Genomic DNA, 18,628 nt, shown 5'->3' with positions numbered 1-18,628 from the left:
TTTAACAATCCTTTTTTTTTCTTGATGATGATACACCGTCTATTTCATTACGCAGACACCAAAGCAATTGCTCCATAAGTTAATATTCGTGATCTCCATATATTGTCACTTTCAGAGCAGTTCATTTTAAATCAGTTCATTTTAACAATCCTTTTTTTTTCTTGATCATGATACACCGTCTATTTCATTACGCAGACATCAAAGCAATTGCTCCATAAGTTAATATGCGTGATCTCCATATATTGTCACTTTCAGAGCAGTTTTATAAATCTCTCGGCAATTTCTTAAAGAATTGAAGCAGAAAATCGCGTTGTAATAGTCGTCTTCATCTAATCGTGGTCATTGTACTTTATTCTACGACGTCATCAGATAGCGTTACTTTAGTGGAGCGGCCTTCTGTTTGTGTAGGCTACGCTCGAATAGGTTAATATACGTGATCATCACTAAGGCATCTCATACACATCATTAAAAATAAATCAATAATTTGAAATAAAAAATATTTTTTCATAAAAATTTGCATTGGAAAAAAAAAAAAAAAAAAAAGACCGGAACCGGAAGTGAAAATGCATTTACTGCTGATCAATTAGTCTAAACAGCACGCGGTAAAAATGGTGAGTTTCTTTAATTTCAAGCATTTTATTTTAAATTCTGTCATTTTCTCGGTTTTATTGTTATATACAAAAGCCAGATAATATGGTATTTTCTTAGAATTTAAATTAAAGTTAAGAACTTTATTGTAATCTGTTGACATTCTGACCGTATCGTCAACAAAATGTCGCCGGTTTTTGTCTCACGAAAGAAAATAAACTTCGGTTCATTTAGTGACGCAATCTATGAATAGTTTTCTTATCTTGTTTTGTTTTTATTAATGAGCACAAGTGAACAATAATCCTTGACTTTGTCTTATAAACTGTCGTTCTGGCATGAGATTAATTTCGAATTGACAGTTTAAGGGCTTTAAAGTCACATTCGAATGTCAACCTATGGTATCTCGTCCCCCACCCTGTAATTCGTTTTAAAGAATATTTTCAAATTTAAAATTATTTTGAAAACTTTAACCTGCTCAGGTGCTTGTGTAGATTAGTGATGTTTTAAACCAACGCATTTCAGGTGAAAACATTACGTTGAGTATGTCATGTCGAAATTAGTTTAAATTCGAAAAATAATTCCAAGTAAAAATATAGCATGTTAGGTATTTTTTTACGACCTGCCCCAGCGTAGTATAAACATCCCCAACCACCCATGTTAAGAACGGCTTTCGAGATTGAGGGGTATTCCGAAAGCCGTTCTGGGTTTGCATTACTCTACACAGATTCGAAAAAGTTGTCAAAAAACAAATATATAACAAATAAATGTTATCAAAGGCAAGATAAGTTACTTTTCTACCTAACTGGACATATTTTTTGTGTTTTTATTCAATGTAACATGTTTATTCAGCTCGAAAAACATACAGTGTTTACCGATGTATTGGAAAATTCAAAATGGCGCCCAACACGCTCTTTAACACGGTAAGTTTGGGAAAAGGTGTTATAAATAATAAACTAGACAAAATACTATTAAAAAACACCGAATATATGTCAACTTATGTCACGGTAAAATATAATGAGCGAATTTCTAACAGTATTTTGTCTAGTTTATTATTTATAACATCTTTTCCTGAACTTACCGTGTTAAAGAGAGTGTCGGCCGCCATTTTGAATTTTCCAATACATCGGTAAACACTATGCTTTTCGAGCTGAATAAACACGTTACATTGAATAAAAACACGAAAAATATATCCAGATAGGTAGAAAAGTAACTTATCTTGCCTTTGATAACATTTATTTGTTCTATAATTGTTTTTTGACAACTTTTTCGAATCTGTGTACAATACAAACCCGCACTTTATTTTTGGGAGGGGGCTTTCTTTCCCGGCTTTACCACGCAATGTTTCTTAAATCTATTTACCGACGTTTTGGTTATGCTTCTTTTTTGGTAAATTTTCAGATTAGGTCCACCCACCTCCACAATTTTCTTTTAAACGACGCCTTCGAAAGGTTTTCAGCCATGCTAAATACGAACATCGCCTTGGAATTTTGCAGAAATAATTAGGGTAAATATCCAGATACGCTACTACAGAACACCGACCACTCTAATTTGTTTTTTTATAGGTAACTAGCAGGGGTGCCCGGCGTTGCTCGGGTGTTTGGAGGTGTATGCTGTGCAAAAAAAGCAAAAAAACAAAAAAAATGGTTAATTTTTTTAAAACTTTGACCCCTATTATGACCCCTTAAAATTTATAGTTTCGGGCTCAAATCACTTTATTAAGTTAGATCCAGGTTCAAGGAACCTATATCTAAAATTTCAAGTGTCTTGACCCAAAATTGTCGGAGGAGTTTGGTAGAGTTCTTAAAGGTCAAATCGTTGAAATTTGACCCCTTAACAGCCAAATTTGTGGCTGACACCCGTCACATCGATTTTCTCAAATCTCAGTACCCGGTATTTCAAATTTCGAGTCTATAGACTAAAAATTGACAGAGTTATTGCGTAGGGAAATGTACACAGACAGACAGACAGACACGTTCACTTTTATAGATATATAGATAGATTGAGGTCGTTTATGCTACAGTGTGCATGCGCGTAGCATAAACAGAAGCTGCAAAATGGTGGAAAGTAGTTCGTGGGTTCAGGGGTAAATACCATGCAAACGGTAAATTTGCCCCAAGTTTGACTATCAGATTCGTTGTCAGCGACCTCAATTACCTATAAAAAAACAAATTAGAGTGGTCGGTGTTCTAGCAGTGTCAGAAATTTCGTGAAAATAGTGAATAATTCCACCCCATCTTTCCAAGCTTATAACTCCTCGAAAAATGTAATTCAAGCCCTAATTTTTTTTTTCAATTAAAGGAGTAAGGACCAAGGTTTTATTTAAAAAAAAAACAAAACAAAACAATGTGTTTTTTTTTTTTTAAAAAGGTTTTAAACTTCGGACTTTACAGGTAAATTTCTAAAAAACTGATTTTTTTTTTTGTTTTAAATTTGAATATATTATTTATTGACCTTTTCTCTTCAATTTGTGATATATAAACCTATTAAACATAAATTAATTATTTACTTTTTAATAGACATTTCAAAATGAGAGGCGTAAATTATTCGACCCCCTATCTTTCTAAGCTTATAACTCCTCGAAAAATGTAATTCAAGCCCTAATTTTTTTTTCAATTAAAGGAGCAAGGACCAAGGTTTCATTAAAAAAAAAAAAAAAAAGACAAAAAGAAAAAATGTGTTCTTATAAAATAAGGTTTTAAACTTCGGACTTTACAGGTAAATTTCTAAAAAACTGATTTTTTTTTTTTGTTTTAAATTTGAATATATTATTTATTGACCTTTTCTCTTCAATTTGTGATATATAAACCTATTAAACATAAATTAATTATTTACTTTTTAATAGACATTTCAAAATGGGGGGGGGGCGTGAAAATGGGGGGGCGTGAATTTAAAAAAAACGTTTGTCTAAAATATTATATTCGGTTTATTGGAAAGAACATAAAATTTCACATTGACCCTGAAAATATCGTAAAAATAGAATCAATAGAAAAATTTTGATAGATTTTTAAAATTTAAAAATTTAAAAATATTGAGTTTAAAAATTGAAAAATATTGAGTTCGGAAAATTCATTACTGTTTTAAAAAAAAAATAAAAATATTTTTATTACTTTTAAAACAACTGTAATAGTTTATTTTGGAAGTATAATCCATAAAGAAAATAAATAACCCACTTTTAACAGAGAAATTACGAGATTTTTATATTGTATTCGCAGTTTCGTGTTAGGGGTGTCAAAAATTCCTACAAAAATTCTGATACTGCTATCGGTGTTCTGTAGTAGCGTATCTGGATATTTACCCAATTTCCGTATTCAGCATAATCGAAAACTTCTAAAAGTGGTCATTTAAAAGAAAATTGTGGAGGTGAACTTAATCTAAAAAAATACCTTTTTTGAATGGTTTTTTATTTCGATAAAATTCACCTTTCAAAAATTGAAGGAGTATTTGGGCGTATATTTACGAAAGTTACGATTCGGGCCTGTTTCGAACGAATATCACATTTAGAATCGACGCCGATAAGTATTTTTGGCACTTCTCCATGTCGGCGACATATTAGCAAAAGAGACGAGTTATCTACCCCTGTTTTTCGCAAGAGAACTGAACGGCCATTATGTGAACCTCAAATATAAACAAGTGTTTACGATAACGCAAAAATATAACAAAATAACACAAAAATATGAAAATCAAAACATTTATTGTAAACAAAATTCATCAAAATATAATTTTTTTTCAATAAGTGGATTCATAACTGACAATAAAATTATAAATATGATAAAAACTCCAACGTTTATAGATTGTTTTTAGAATTTTTTTTTTTTTTTTTTACGATACGGTTGTATGAAAATGTAGGAAAATATTAAAAAAAAAAAAAAACAGGAAAAATTTATAGAAGTTTAAGAATAATTGTTTTTTGTATAGAAATATTATATAAAAATGTAGCAAAATGCAATTTTAGTTTGCATGCACTTTTAGAAAAGGAAAAGTTATCGACCCCTGTTCTTTCGCTGACAAGTGACATCTGTCTGCGGTTCTTGAAACTAAAATACACATATTCACCTCATGTCACTGACATGCAGAAGTGCCGCATTTTTTTTCATGATATTAAGACCTTTATTATCCAATGCATTCTTTATTGGTTTTCAGTAGTTAACATTTTGGCCCTCTTGCAATTTAGGCAAATGGAAATTAGGAAGATAGAAAAGGAACAGCAGTCGTCTGACACCGGTTGAAAGAATGCCATTTATTGGATAGAGAACTTATGACGTCATTTTATAAATAAACAATTTTTTACGCGTAATTTTAATTAATTAGAAACGATAAAAAGATACGATATTGAAATTGACAGTATTAGAAAACAACTTTTTTTTTAAATAAATGATTGTTTTAGAAATAAATAAATACATGCATTATTAACTGGAGAGCTAATTAACGCTTTTTAATTTAAAATAAAAGTAAAATAGTTCACTATAAGTCAGCGATCGAATTGTTACTTAAATGACTTTAACTCTTTTAAAAATGCTTCTACATTAATTATTTTTATACTATTATTAAATACTTATTAAATTTTTTTACAATAATTTCAATTCTTAAATTCTATCTTAAATTTTTTTTTTAAATTCTAAAAATACTATTAATTATTAAATACTTGTTTATTAAATTCTTTTCCAATCTTTTTCAACAATTTCAATTTTTAAATTTTATCAATATTTCATAGTAATGACATCATAATTTCTCTATCCAATCAAATTGCATTCTTTCAACCGGTGTCAAACAACTGCTGTTCCTTTTCTATCTTCCTAATTTCCATTTGCCTAAAGTGCAAGAGGGCCGACATTTTTTTTTTTCACTGCAGACGATACAAAACGAACCAAAACAATTTTACCGAACATAAGGTACCTCCAACACGCACCACAGATTTACCCCCCCTATGTAACACGATGTAACTGTAATATTATTTAATATTATCTTAACTTTTGTACCACTTTAAAAGAAGCTTCAAATAAACTGCTAGTATTTAAAAAAAAAAAAAAAAAAAAAAAAAAAAATTTACAGCATATGTATAATATAACCCTCTCTCTCTCTCTCTCTGAGGGCCGCGCCGCATCCGTCGCTATCCTGGTTCCCGGGAGCATACTTGTGATGTACTTCTGGCCGTGTTCGTCGCTTCCAGCTCACAGGACCATAGATGCAACCCAGCAGGGCTACATTCTTATTTGTCTAGTGGTGGACCCCTCAAGGGTGATCAGACTCTCACTGGTCACTGGAAAATATCTTCTGCTGCTCAGGGCACGCGAAATGTGCATGACCCTAAGTCTGTGTGGCAACATGTCGATTTCGGTCATCACTCTGGCTTCGTGCTGGATCCAGTCTATCTCTTTCATCATCTGGCGCCAGGGCATACCTGAAATAAACTGCATCTTCATTTCAGGCTGGCAAATCGAGAAACAAGGAAAAACTGGGACATTTTTATATAACGAAACAAAATAATTATTCATAAATCGTTTTACACTTGTTTAGTCGAGTTCTTTGATTCAAACTTCATGATGCAGGTTGTATACTTAAGTTCCACTAATCAATTTCCCAGCTAAGAACAAGAGATTTTCAACTTAGCTCTTATGAGGCCCCCCCCCCCCCCCCCCCGGGCGGGGTGAGAGCGATGTGTATGTCTTGATACCAGTCAGTAAAAAGCACTCTGGACCCTATTCTAAAAAAGACAATCGTTTTTATCAAATCAGAAATTCCTCCCTCCACCTTTTTGGAGTTATTCTTCTCTTTTCCATTATCTTATTCTTTTTTTTCTCTCGTGAACTCATTATTTTATTCTTTTCATTTTCTCTTTCTTTTCTCTTTTCTTCGTCTTTCATGACCATATCTCTCCCTAGGTTCAATTTATTTATCTGTCCAACCAACCCATCACTGGCTGGTGATCTGGCAGTTAAACATAACAGGTGGGCCCAAACGACAACACCTCCCAGACACCAGAGCAGACCTCCTGAACCCAAGTCATTGTACCTGTCTCACTCAATTAGTAGTTAAAATTCATTTTTTTTTTTTTTTTACCAAATCCAACTAGAAAAACAATCTCTTGTTTCACGAATCATATTATCAGATCTTATATTTTCTTTTCTCATTGAAATATTTACTCTTTTCTGGTGGACAGGAATCTCATAAACATCTGTTTTTCCTCTCCCATCTTCTCTTCCTCTATTTGAAAAGCAAGATCATCTGGTGTCGCCAGGGATCTCGTCGTATATGAAAATAATGAAAATGCGAAACAAAAATCGTGTTTACATTATTGACGCTTTAAAACAATGTTTCTTTATTGTGATCAAAAGCCTAAACACACCCATGTTTAAAACATTGAGCAAAAATCAACTAATTGTTAGATTTTTATGAAATTTTTGATACTTATTCATTTTTAGTTTAATTTTATATTAAAAGTAGGTTTCGTTAAATATATGAGGGGAAATATTTTTTTTCAGTGTTCTACCCTCCCCTTCCCCCATATTTCATGTTATGAAAACTAAACAAAATAAATTTAGGCTCATAAAAATTGCAACATTTTATAAGGCTTAAGTGTTTAAATAATTAAAGTATATATATAATTATAAAACTCAAACGACCTTGTAACGAGTATTGTAACCCACATCCAGTTTACGACTTCCGGTTGCGCATGCGTACATAAGCATAAACCCATAACAGCGTAAACAAATAAACGCAAATCACTACTTTTGCAGAATTTGACCTGCGCACTGAAATATTAACGTTATTATTTAGGAATTATTATTTAACATGGGAAGTGTGGGGATGTTTTTCAACTATTCTGTATTACAACTATACTGTCGCAATTTTCTTACAAATAAATCAACTTTGACCCGTTGACAACCATAAGAACAATTTACACACCGCCTTCCTGTTTTTTTAATTTATTCCTCAGTTTTTAATACACCTTTCTTAAAAACATTCATACATTTTCCTCTACACGACCAACATAAATACCCCCGAAAATGTTTTTTTTTTTAATTTGCGTTACAAATAATCAACGCGACATGTTTTTTTTCTCAATATATAATTAGTTAAATTACAAAAAAAAACAAAAAAAACAGAATTCTATAAAATGTTGAACATTTAAAAGATTTAAATAGAATAAAATTCCAATATTTCATATGAAATTTTAAACAGATTTTTGAATAAGGTTTTCAAATTAAAAAAAAATATTTTCATATAATCCTATTATAAATTTTCGTACTGTCTGTGTGTGACGCGGTTTGTCTCAGCCTACAGGCAATCCACTCAGGCAAGTTAGGTACCGAAATGAAGCTTATGAAGCGGATGTTTTAGTGATATTTATGTCCATGTTTGGTGTATGGAAATGCAAAAAAAAAAAAATTAAAAAAAAATAACTATTTACTAAATAACGTTTTATTTACTGGATATTTTTCCGGTACAAGGACTCAAGTTTGCCCAGCTGGGCAAACATGGGTGCTTGTATAAAAAAGCAAATTCAACTACAACTTGAAATCATTTTAATTGTTAAAAGATGTTTATTTCTAGGGTGGGTTGGAGGGGTCAACTTGATTTTAGCGCCTGTTTTCATAAAAAATGTACGGAGGTCTCTTATCAATAAAATTAACATAAACCATAGCAGAACCCCCCCCCCCCCAAATACTGTTTCCCTCATTCAATTAAGGCAACTAGGGCCTTCCATAAAAAGTACACACAATTACACGTAGACACAAAATGATGACGTGGTTGATAATGCATAAAATGTTGGTGATTTTACACAAACAATTGGACATCTCTACCGAACATTCCTTTACTATTTAATAATTTTGGTGCAACTTTACTATAGTATATCTTTGAAAAAACGCATTTTAGAGAAAAACATTATTACATACTTATGTATCATGCTGAAATTAGTATAAACAAGCCTGGGTGCCCGGCATTGCCTGAGTGTTTGTAGGTGTGGGTTGAGCAAAAAAAAAAAATTGTGGCAGGCTCAAACCCATGACGTGAAAGCGGAAATGAAAGTAGAGGTGTGTGTAAGGGTGTTGGTTGAGTGCAAAAAAAAAGTGCTAGTAGGCAGGTAGGCTCGAACCCATACCGCGAAGGAGAAAAGAAAGTGAAAAAAAAAAACGTGATGTGTTAGCTGTTGCACCCAGTTTTGGTAGGTAGGTAGGATCGAACCTAGAACGTTGAGGCGAAAAACTTGGTAAGTTACCCGTTCGCCCACGAAAGGAAAGTAACTGAAAACAATTTCAATTTAACGTTTATAAATGATAGGTGTGCAATGAATCTATTAGGTCAAAGGAAATGAAATTCCGCACTTAATTTTAACTGCAGGATAGTTCTTTTGAGTTTGTTTTTTACCCAACTTTGTCTGGTTTTGTTTCCCCAATGTGTTGGGGAAAACCAGCTCCCCTTTTATTAGGGGAGTGTCCAAATGAAAGCAATTGTCTGATACGACAGTAAAACCAACATTGACCAAACATCCATTTGCTTTTTGGAAGCTCCCGGCCCGTAGCTGAGAATCACAACTTAGTTTCACCTCAATTTCGCTTTCATACAAAAAAGCTGAATCAACACGAGACGGGCCGAAATAGCAAGAATTGTGTAAAAGTCATAAATAATAAATAAATAAATCTAGACACGACGCGCGTTCGCAAATCCTAGATATTATTGTCTAGGGGGTATATAAACAGTTGAAAGATATAGTAAACCCCCTCCCCCGGAACCCCAGCAAAAAAAGCCTTTCTTGGACATACAAAAACTCGTGCATGTGTTTTGCCTTATATATATATATATATATATATATATATATATATAGATTTGAAAAATTACAAAAAATGGTCAGATAATAAAAACATAATTTTTCAAAATTGCAATTTCATAGTAAATCAGATGCTTGAAAGCAGGGGGAGATAACTGCTTTCAAGTCAGCCATCTGGCTTATTCTCCATAATACTACACACGTTTTTTTTTTTTTTTTTTTTTTTTCAAAAATTAGCTCTAGCACATTTTCTACTGGATGATGTTTCATAAATTTTGGAATTTATACTAATTTCGACATGACACATAAAATATGTAATAATTTTGTAATTTTAAAATGTCCCTATAAAGATTTATTTGATTTATTTCCAGTTGTTTTACTCTTTCTTCAAGTCCCTTGTTGGCAAAGATGTTGTTGTAGAACTGAAAAATGATCTCAGGTAAAAAATTATAAATCTTTTTTATATCGATTTAATTTTTATTTCTATTTTTATTTTTGTGATGGGGAGGGGTTGTAAGTTTGTCGGTTCTTCTTCGTTATTGTATCAAAATTTGAAAATTGAAATATTGACTTTCAAGTGAAACCAATAGTATTTTCTGAATTGTCACAGTAATGAACATATCCAGAAATTATGAAAAACGATAAGGTACGAAATTAATTATCAATGAAAATAGTTTTCAAAAACAATTAGCAAACATGCGGTTTTGCAAAAAAGAAAAAAGAAACCAGAGTTCTAATTGTAACAAAAGGGAGATAATTATTTTCTGAAAATCTTTGGCCAACTTAGCAAAACTCAATTTTGCTAATTGACTTCGAAAACTGTTTTCATTGATAATTGATTTTCTATTTTATTAACGTCTAATTTTAATTGGTTCTAGGGAAGTAACTTGAAATATTTAGTTATTTCCCTTGATTATTTATTGAATAAAGTAATATTTTTTTTTTTTTTTTTTACTATAATCATTAATTTTGTCCTTGGTGACTATCAAATAAACTTGTTCCATGTCCTAAGCCAGAATATGTAAGGTTTGTAATTGTATTTTTGAATTTTAGCCAGACAATGAGAAAAGACAACTTATATAAAAGAGATTTGAAGACAAAAAGTAAAAGTAATTTTTGTTTATCCTTTTAATGTCTCGTTGGTTTTTAATGGCATGAATCTAAACAATTATTGACGTGTTTTTTTTTTTTCCATTTTTATCCATTTTTCCTTTTGTTTTCAAATCTTCCAGCATTTGTGGCACACTTCATTCTGTGGATCAATTTTTGAACATCAAATTGACGGACATCAGTGTTACAGATCCTGAAAAATATCCTCACATGGTAAGTGTCCAAATCCAGCCCCCGTCCACTAGTTGGTCCAGATCAGCGATTTATGGAAATTGGAGTACTAGGGTAGTTATGGTAAAAAATTTAATGAAAAAAAAAAAATAATTAGTGATATGGAATACTATTTCATAGTACGAGATGTTTAATTTGTATGTAGCTCGTTGTTCAGAGGGAAATTTTGTTTGCAACATAATTTTTCCTACCTGTCTACATGGATGGTGCAAGCATTTTGGTGAGAAGTTGAGGACACGGGTGAAAATTATAAAAAATGATTAATAGAGCTTTCGCGTCCACAAGTGATCTGTCTCTAATGGTGAAATTGTAATCCATTATCTCTTGCGATCTTGGTTACAACTGCTGTGCATGAGGCAAGACATTTTGCTGGCCAGAATGTCGTTGGCATAATATATTGTTTGTACATCTATAATATAAATCTCACCTGTCTGTTTAAATGTATGTATGTATGTCTGCCTAAAACTTTCGACAGAGGCGACCAATTTTGATGAGATCGGTATCGTTTTGAAGCTCAACCCTTCGGACGACAAGTATCGAAAAATTGGTTAAAAACATTAATTCCTTCACTCTCAACTGGGCACTTTGCTACAAGGTGGGCTCGCTTTTTTCGCCGATATTTTCAAAAGCCATCCCCTCTTTTCGATTTACTAGCCTTAATTTAAACCATCGCCACTTCCGATTTGGCGATGGACGCAACGGCAAAGACGTTTTTTTTGTTTTTTTTTTTGCTTTCTTTTCCTCCTTTGCGGTACGGGTTCGAGCCTGCCTGCCCACTACCACTTTTTTTTTTGCTTAACACACATCTCCAAACATCCGGACAATGCCGGGCACCCAGGCTAGTCTGCCATAAAGCCAAGGTTTTGTTGTCACTTTATTCATGAAAAAAAGGTTTTGTTGTCACTTTATTCATGAAAAAAAATGTCTGCCTAAAACTTTCGACAGAGGCGACCAATTTTGATGAGATCGGTATCGTTTTGAAGCTCAACCCTTCGGACGACAAGTATCGAAAAATTGGTTAAAAACATTAATTCCTTCACCCTCAACTGGGCACTTTGCTACAAGGAGGGCTCGCTTTTTTCGCCGATATTTTCAAAAGCCATCCCCTCTTTTCGATTTACTAGCCTTAATTTAAACCATCGCCACTTCCGATTTGGCGATGGACGCAACGGCAAAGACGTTTTTTTTTGTTTTTTTTTTTTGCTTTCTTTTCCTCCTTTGCGGTACGGGTTCGAGCCTGCCTGCCCACTACCACTTTTTTTTTTTGCTTAACACACATCTCCAAACATCCGGACAATGCCGGGCACCCAGGCTAGTCTGCCATAAAGCCAAGGTTTTGTTGTCACTTTATTCATGAAAAAAAAATGCAAAATCATTTTCTAATTGTTGGGCTGTGAAAGTTTTGATGTTGTTGCAATATTTTTTGACATATATTTTGGTATGATCGCAAAGATTTGGATGATTATGTTTATAGCCAGGGGTGATAAGAACAAACCAATCAGGTACCAGAATCGCTTTATAAAATATATTGAATCTTTTTGAATTCTTCATTCATAGCTTTTCATCTTGATATGAGAGGAGCATAACTGCTAAATTAATATCACCATTTTTTACCTGAGATTCAAAGCTTCTCCAACCTTTATCCATGACAACCTGAAAATTCTTCCTTCAAACTCCTCGGCCTAACATTTACGGACAATATAAACTGGAACAAATACATTGAAGATATTGCGAAGGCTGCTGCAAAGATGGTGGGTTCTCTCTATCAAGCTAGAAAATTATTCACATCTGAGAGTATCCTATACCTCTACAAGACCACCATTCGCCCATGCATGGAGTATTGTTGCCACATCTGGGCTGGTGCATCTACAACTAGTCTCTCCTTCTTCGATAGGGTCCAAAAAAGGGTCTCTAATCTAATAGGTCGCACTTTGTCGACTAGGCTCCAAACTCTGCCCCATCGCCACAATGTTGCATCTCTGTGCCTGTTTTAATGGAATGTGCTCTGATGAACTCGTTGCACTTGTGCCCCTCGACGTACATACCCCCCCCAAACCTATTTAGCAGCAAAATCATACCCCTTCACTGTTGAGATTCCTAAATGCCAGAAATCTTTCTACTCTAATAGTTTCTTCCCTCGAATGGCTAAACTTTGGAATTTCCTTCCTGCTACTTGCTTTCCTGACTGTACTGATATGCAGAAGTTTAAATGTAATGTAAACCAACATGTTGCTAATCTTTCCTAGTTCCTGGTCCCAATTAGTAGCCTCTTATGTCCAGATGGCGATATGCCTTGTCAGAGGTGAACGTGAGTAAAAAAGGAAAACTTGATTGATATTGCAATTTTTGCTTGAGACAACTACATTTAATATTTACAATTGGTTAATTTTCTTTTCTCTATGATAGTTATTTATTTTTCCTTTTTTCTCTTTTTTCCCCTTTTTTCTTTTTCTTTTCCTTTTTTTCATTTCCTTTTTTCTTATTTTTGTTTCCTTTCTTTTCTTTTTTCGTTTCTTTTACTCTTTTCCTTTTTCTTTTCCTTTCTTTTCCTTTTTTCTTTTCCTTTCTTTTCCTTTTTTCTTTTCCTTTCTTTTCCTTTTTTCTTTTCCTTTCTTTTCCTTTTTTCTTTTCCTTTCTTTTCCTTTTCCTTTCTTTTCCTTTTTTCTTTTCCTTTTTTCTTTTCCTTTTTTCTTTTCCTTTTTTCTTTTCCTTTTTTCTTTTCCTTTTTTCTTTTTCTTTTTTCTTTTCCTTTTTTCTTTTTCTTTTTTCTTTTCCTTTTTTCTTTTCCTTTTTTCTTTTTCTTTTTTCTTTTCCTTTTTTCTTTTCCTTTTTTCTTTTCCTTTTTTCTTTTCCTTTTTTCTTTTTCTTTTTTCTTTTCCTTTCTTTTTCTTTTTTCTTTTCCTTTTTTCTTTTCTTTTCCTTTTTTTCTTTTTCTTTTTGCATCATTTTCCTATTAAAAGAACGACTCTAGAGATTTAAGTGTAGGATGTTTTAACTGTGTTGACTAAAGTTCTTCTGACCCTGCATTAAGACGACTTCAGTTCGACCAGTATCTTTTGATGTTTATAAATTGATTGAAAATTGATGGAAACGTTTTCTTTTTTCTTTAAGTTGTCTGTGAAGAACTGTTTCATTCGTGGTTCTGTGGTTCGTTATGTTCAACTTCCTGCAGATGAATGTGATACCCAATTGTTGCAAGACGCAGCCCGTAAAGAAGCAGCCCAAAACAAGCAACGGTGATGATGATGGCACCACCATTCGTCATTTACCGTTTTCCATCCATTTTTGTTCATATGTACATAGCGTCTCCTCTTCATCAGCAAAACAGCTGTAATTAACAGAAACAAATAAACATTTCTTTACATTTTTGTTGTCTTTCATTTTAGTTTTATTTTCTTTTGTTTTACGGCATATCAACCCTTTTTGGGTTATTTAATGTCAAATCCAGTAATTTAAGGACAAGCTTTTATGCTTCAGGTTTTTTTTATATCTTCAAATATTTATTCATGGTGTTTGGTTTGGTTGTTTTGTACAGGAAATCTGTTTTGTCTGTTTTTGTTTTTCATTTTGCAGAACATGGTTGACTTTTGCAAAAGAAAAACAATGTTTGGTGCAGGTTGTATCAGGAAGCCAGTATCTTCAGACAGCCTGATCTGGTAGGTTATTATTTAATTATAAATAATATATATATTTCACCCTCAAATAAGGTATATTGCCACTTTGACAGAAGGAGCTACAATTTAGGACCATGTCTACAGGGACCTATGTAGGGAGTGTTCACATTATGTTTAAACTTCTACAGGTTAGTGCACCCAGGAGAGCAGGCATGGAATACCAAAGTTTAGCAGTTTGAAAGAAGAAACCATTAGAGTAGAAGGCTTTCGGGCATTCAGGGACCTTGACAGTAAAGGGGTGGGATTTTGCTACTTGTTAGTCTCTGGAATATGTACATCGAAAGGGCTCTAGGACTATCAGTTTGAATTCAAACAAGCAAAATGAAAAATAAATGAATTAGATAAACATTATGAATAGCATTTAAAATTATTTTAATAGTTGAAAACAATATTAGAACCATATGAAAAAAAATATCCGTGTTTTTTGTTATAAAAAATCTGAAATGAGAGTATTTTTATTCAGAGAATTGCAAAAAGCAGACGAGATAAAAAATGAAACGGTAAATAACATTTTATTCTGAAAAATGATGGCATTTTTTTTTTTTGTTTTTCATTTTTATTTCTTTGTTAATTTCATATTTTGTCTTCAGCACGTTTTCATCTTTAGGTGAAACTGCACTACATTAGCAAAATTCAGAAAACGAAAAAAATCGATTTATAAAAAAAACAAGAGTATCCACTGACAATTTAAACTAAACGTAATGATATCTATATCAGAAGTAAATATTACCACATTATTAAAAAAAAAAAAGAACAACAAAAAAACATGAGTTTGAAATCTTATCGTAAAAAAAACCCAGTCGCTGTATTTCTTTGGGAAGCCATAACATAACAAGGGAAGTAACTCAATTATGCTAAAAGCAAGGTAAAACAATTTATTTAAAAAAAAAAAAAAGTGGCAATAGTTACTATTTACCTCCATTTGGAAGTCAATTTTTTTTTTTTTTTTTTTTTTTTAGCCAAACATTTTATTTTCACTAATTTTCGTCAGAAAATGTTTTCTTTAACAAATTTTTTACATTGATATTTTTTTTGGATTCATTACTGTAACATGGCGATTAAGTAGAGACCATTAGTTTACCTTGAAATTTAATTAAAACAATTTTTAATTTTGCTATTATAGTATAATTGCACCCATCTTTATTGCTCACAGTCTCATGTATTGCAGACACTCCCTTCTTTTTTTATGGATGTGTGTGTGGAGTTTCCCAGTTATTACCTCCTTTTTTTGAGGTGATAGTACAGTATCTGATGCCATGATATCAACCAATTAAGTATTATCTTATTTTATTTGTTTTAGGAGGAAAAGATGAATCGTTTCAGGCTCTACCTCCTCCTTTGGCGAGCAGTATAGCATATATTAATTTATATAAAATTCATAAAGAGTTTGATTTTATCATTTGGTTAATTAATATTTGCAAAATAAAAAAAGCAAAAGAGAAATGCGCAAAATTAAAATAAAAATAGTGGTTTAATTTGCACGGTCAAATCAGACAAAACTAATCAATAAAATTTGACGGCTGTTTGGAAAACTATCTTTTTCAATGTAACCGTTTAAAATTACGATAGAAAAATGTGAGTATGAAAAGTAATATTAAGTTTAAACATGGAAAAGTAAAGGACTATTTGTTAAACTGGAAAAGAAAAGAACAAGATATTCTAGTAAAAAAATATAATAAATTTATAACTTAAAATATTGCAGCATTAAGACTTGATTATATAATGTTATGAATTGAATTTTAAAAAAAATTCTTAATGCTACAATATTTTAAGTTATAAATTTATATTTTTTTACTAGAATATCTTGTCCTTTTCTTTTCCAGTTTTAACAATTAGTCCTTTACTTTTCCATGTTTAAGCTTAACCATATTACTTTTCATGCTTGCATTTTTCTATTGTAATCCATGATTTTTCCAGGCTTCCAATAAATTCACTTGTTCTTTGTTTAATTTCAGTCTTATTTTTTTGCCCCATAAACATGTAATAACAATGTACGGCACTCTTGTTTTCAATAAAATCCCCCCACCCCCAATTATCTCCATTTCATTCTCTGTTTCACTTGTTACTTCTCTTTTTGCAAGAGCGGTGAATTGGTAGCAACAGTAGTTGCTGAAGCGATGTGGTTGCTATGGAAACCAGTCATAAAAATGTTGCTCACCTCCTTACGTTTTTTTTACGATTTTGAACACCAGTAAATTCATCATAACTTTCGTTTTACTGAACAAAAATTAATTTTTTTTTTTCACAATATAGCTGAGAAGGTGATCTATAAACTAATAATTGTTTGAAATTTGGTCGAAAAATAAGTGAGCGGTGAAGCTTTAAAGAAGTTATAAATTACTAAAACTGCCACTTAACCATATATTCGAACAGTGTTTGAATGAGGAAATCATACGATAAAAAGTTACTTTAAAATGAAAAAAAAAAAAAAACAAAACAATAAGTAACTTCAAATAAAAAGAAACATTAAAAAAAAAAAATAGAACAAAATGACGTTCGAACATAATTTCATTACAGACAACAAAATGACTAGTCCAGAATTAAATTAAAAATATGAAAGTCAAACAATGTATCTGAAATAATTTAAAGGTTTCAAATTTTTTTACTGCGTGCATAATTTCTTTTCTTACCACAAAAATTATTTAACAAAGTGTTCCAAACAATTTTTGATAGTGTTACTATGATCACGAAAGTCAACAAAAAAAAAAAAAAAAAATGAGAAAAGCTCTATTAATTTGAAAATAGCAGTTCATTTAAAGTAATTTTGTAGTCTCATATGACAATTAAAACCAATAACTGTGACGTCAACAGAAAAGTGAGATTCAATGAAACTGCATTCACTTTACAAAGGTCATGATGTAGTTCGTTCTTTGCAGCCTATTTAAATATTATTTTAAAATAAGGTGCTTATTCAGATTGGCACTTATGGTGGCAATTAAAAGTAAAGAAAATACAGAAATGTCTGTATGATATATGTGTAGTGACCACCTAACCCAAATCACTCGTCACATTAACAAAAGAATTCATACGGCCGGAATCTATTCATTGTGGGGACATTTTGATTGTGTCGCTGAACACCTATGCAAATCTGTCTCACGCAAGAAAACGCGTAATGCGTCATTTTGACACACAAACTAATGGGACTACATTTTTATCTCTTCATGTATGAATACAGTAAACAGATTAGAACATTCAAGAAAGCCGGTATATAAAGATTAACCTGCCAAAATTTAAACAGTCGATAAAGCAGTTCCACAAGTAATCATCACCGCTGCCCGTGGTTATCACATACGCCAGATTCCAACTATTTAGATGTAAAACAACATCGCCAAGAATGCCACAGAACAGTCAGTTTTTCTCAACACACTATAAGGCACTTTATAAAATCTCTAATACTAACTATTACTACGGTACTATCTTATTGATTACTGTACACACAATAACCCTTATCCCCGAGTGGCTTCCGGGCCTTGATAAGTGGTGAAAAAAAAAAAAAAAACTATCGTCGCTGCCTATAATGCTGCTGGAAGATAACTCTAAAAGGACGGTTAAGGACTACCAAATTCAGACAGCCATTCCACACAGCCCAGTAATGATTCCCTGATCTACAGACAATCTTTCGCAGACTGAATAACCGGCTCGAAATTATCATCATGCGTACTCAACTGCTAGTACCCAAATCTGCACGGATTAAAGTGTCGGATAAAACGGCAAATGAATGAAATATTCTATTTCTCATTAAGGAACCTAACGCCAGCAACAATGAATAAACATTTTATGCTTACAAAATTTTTTTCCACTATTTCACTTTCGTAAAGTTTTTGTCATTAAATTACGCTAACTTGATATCTTCCTTAGTCGCGAAGGATTTTTCAGTCACTTAAAAACTATCAGTCATACACTCTCAATCAAGTAATATTCTTTCCCCCACTCCAAAGACGTTCCCAAATCTTTGCCTTATAACACACATCTCACCGTACAATTAATGGACCCCAATCCTTTCAATTTCCTCCACGTAGGGGAGACAGAGCACAATCCAGAAGAAATCTGACTTGTACCTCTAAACACTAAAAATGATTTTCTTCTGGTTAATAAAAAACTGTTATTTAAAACGTTTGTAATTGTTCCAGAGTTGTAGCTATTTGCTGATGTATTTTTTAAATTTTTTATTTTTACTTGCTAGAAAAAAGGTGTTTCTACCCATGCTCTCTACTTCAACATCAATTCAGAGACCGATCGATCCATCTTCCCTCTATAT

At 32.3% G+C, this 18,628-nt stretch overlaps 1 protein-coding gene across 1 annotated transcript; it reads left to right on the top strand.

Moving 5' to 3' along the window:
- The first annotated feature begins 497 nt into the window (after positions 1-497).
- LOC145254769 (U6 snRNA-associated Sm-like protein LSm2) lies at positions 498-14,064 on the top strand. The gene is made up of 4 exons (XM_080113538.1): positions 498-611; positions 9,727-9,794; positions 10,588-10,678; positions 13,808-14,064. Exons 1-4 carry the CDS (start codon positions 609-611, stop codon positions 13,934-13,936), a joined length of 291 nt encoding a protein of 96 aa, XP_079969664.1. The 5' UTR covers positions 498-608; the 3' UTR covers positions 13,937-14,064.
- Positions 14,065-18,628: the final 4,564 nt, after the last annotated feature.

Source organism: Euprymna scolopes, chromosome 30 (assembly GCF_053919585.1).
Source record: "Euprymna scolopes isolate OS-2025 chromosome 30, ASM5391958v1, whole genome shotgun sequence".
Taxonomy (NCBI): Eukaryota; Metazoa; Mollusca; class Cephalopoda; order Sepiida; family Sepiolidae; genus Euprymna; species Euprymna scolopes.
Note: the sequence above shows the minus strand (reverse complement) of the source record. Positions and strands in the feature narration are given on the sequence as shown.

Coding starts and splice junctions, on each gene's coding strand:
- LOC145254769 (XM_080113538.1), top strand. Junction 9,795..10,587: donor GAACTGAAAAATGATCTCAG/GTAAAAAATTAT, acceptor CAAATCTTCCAG/CATTTGTGGCACACTTCATT. Junction 10,679..13,807: donor CTGAAAAATATCCTCACATG/GTAAGTGTCCAA, acceptor TTTTTCTTTAAG/TTGTCTGTGAAGAACTGTTT.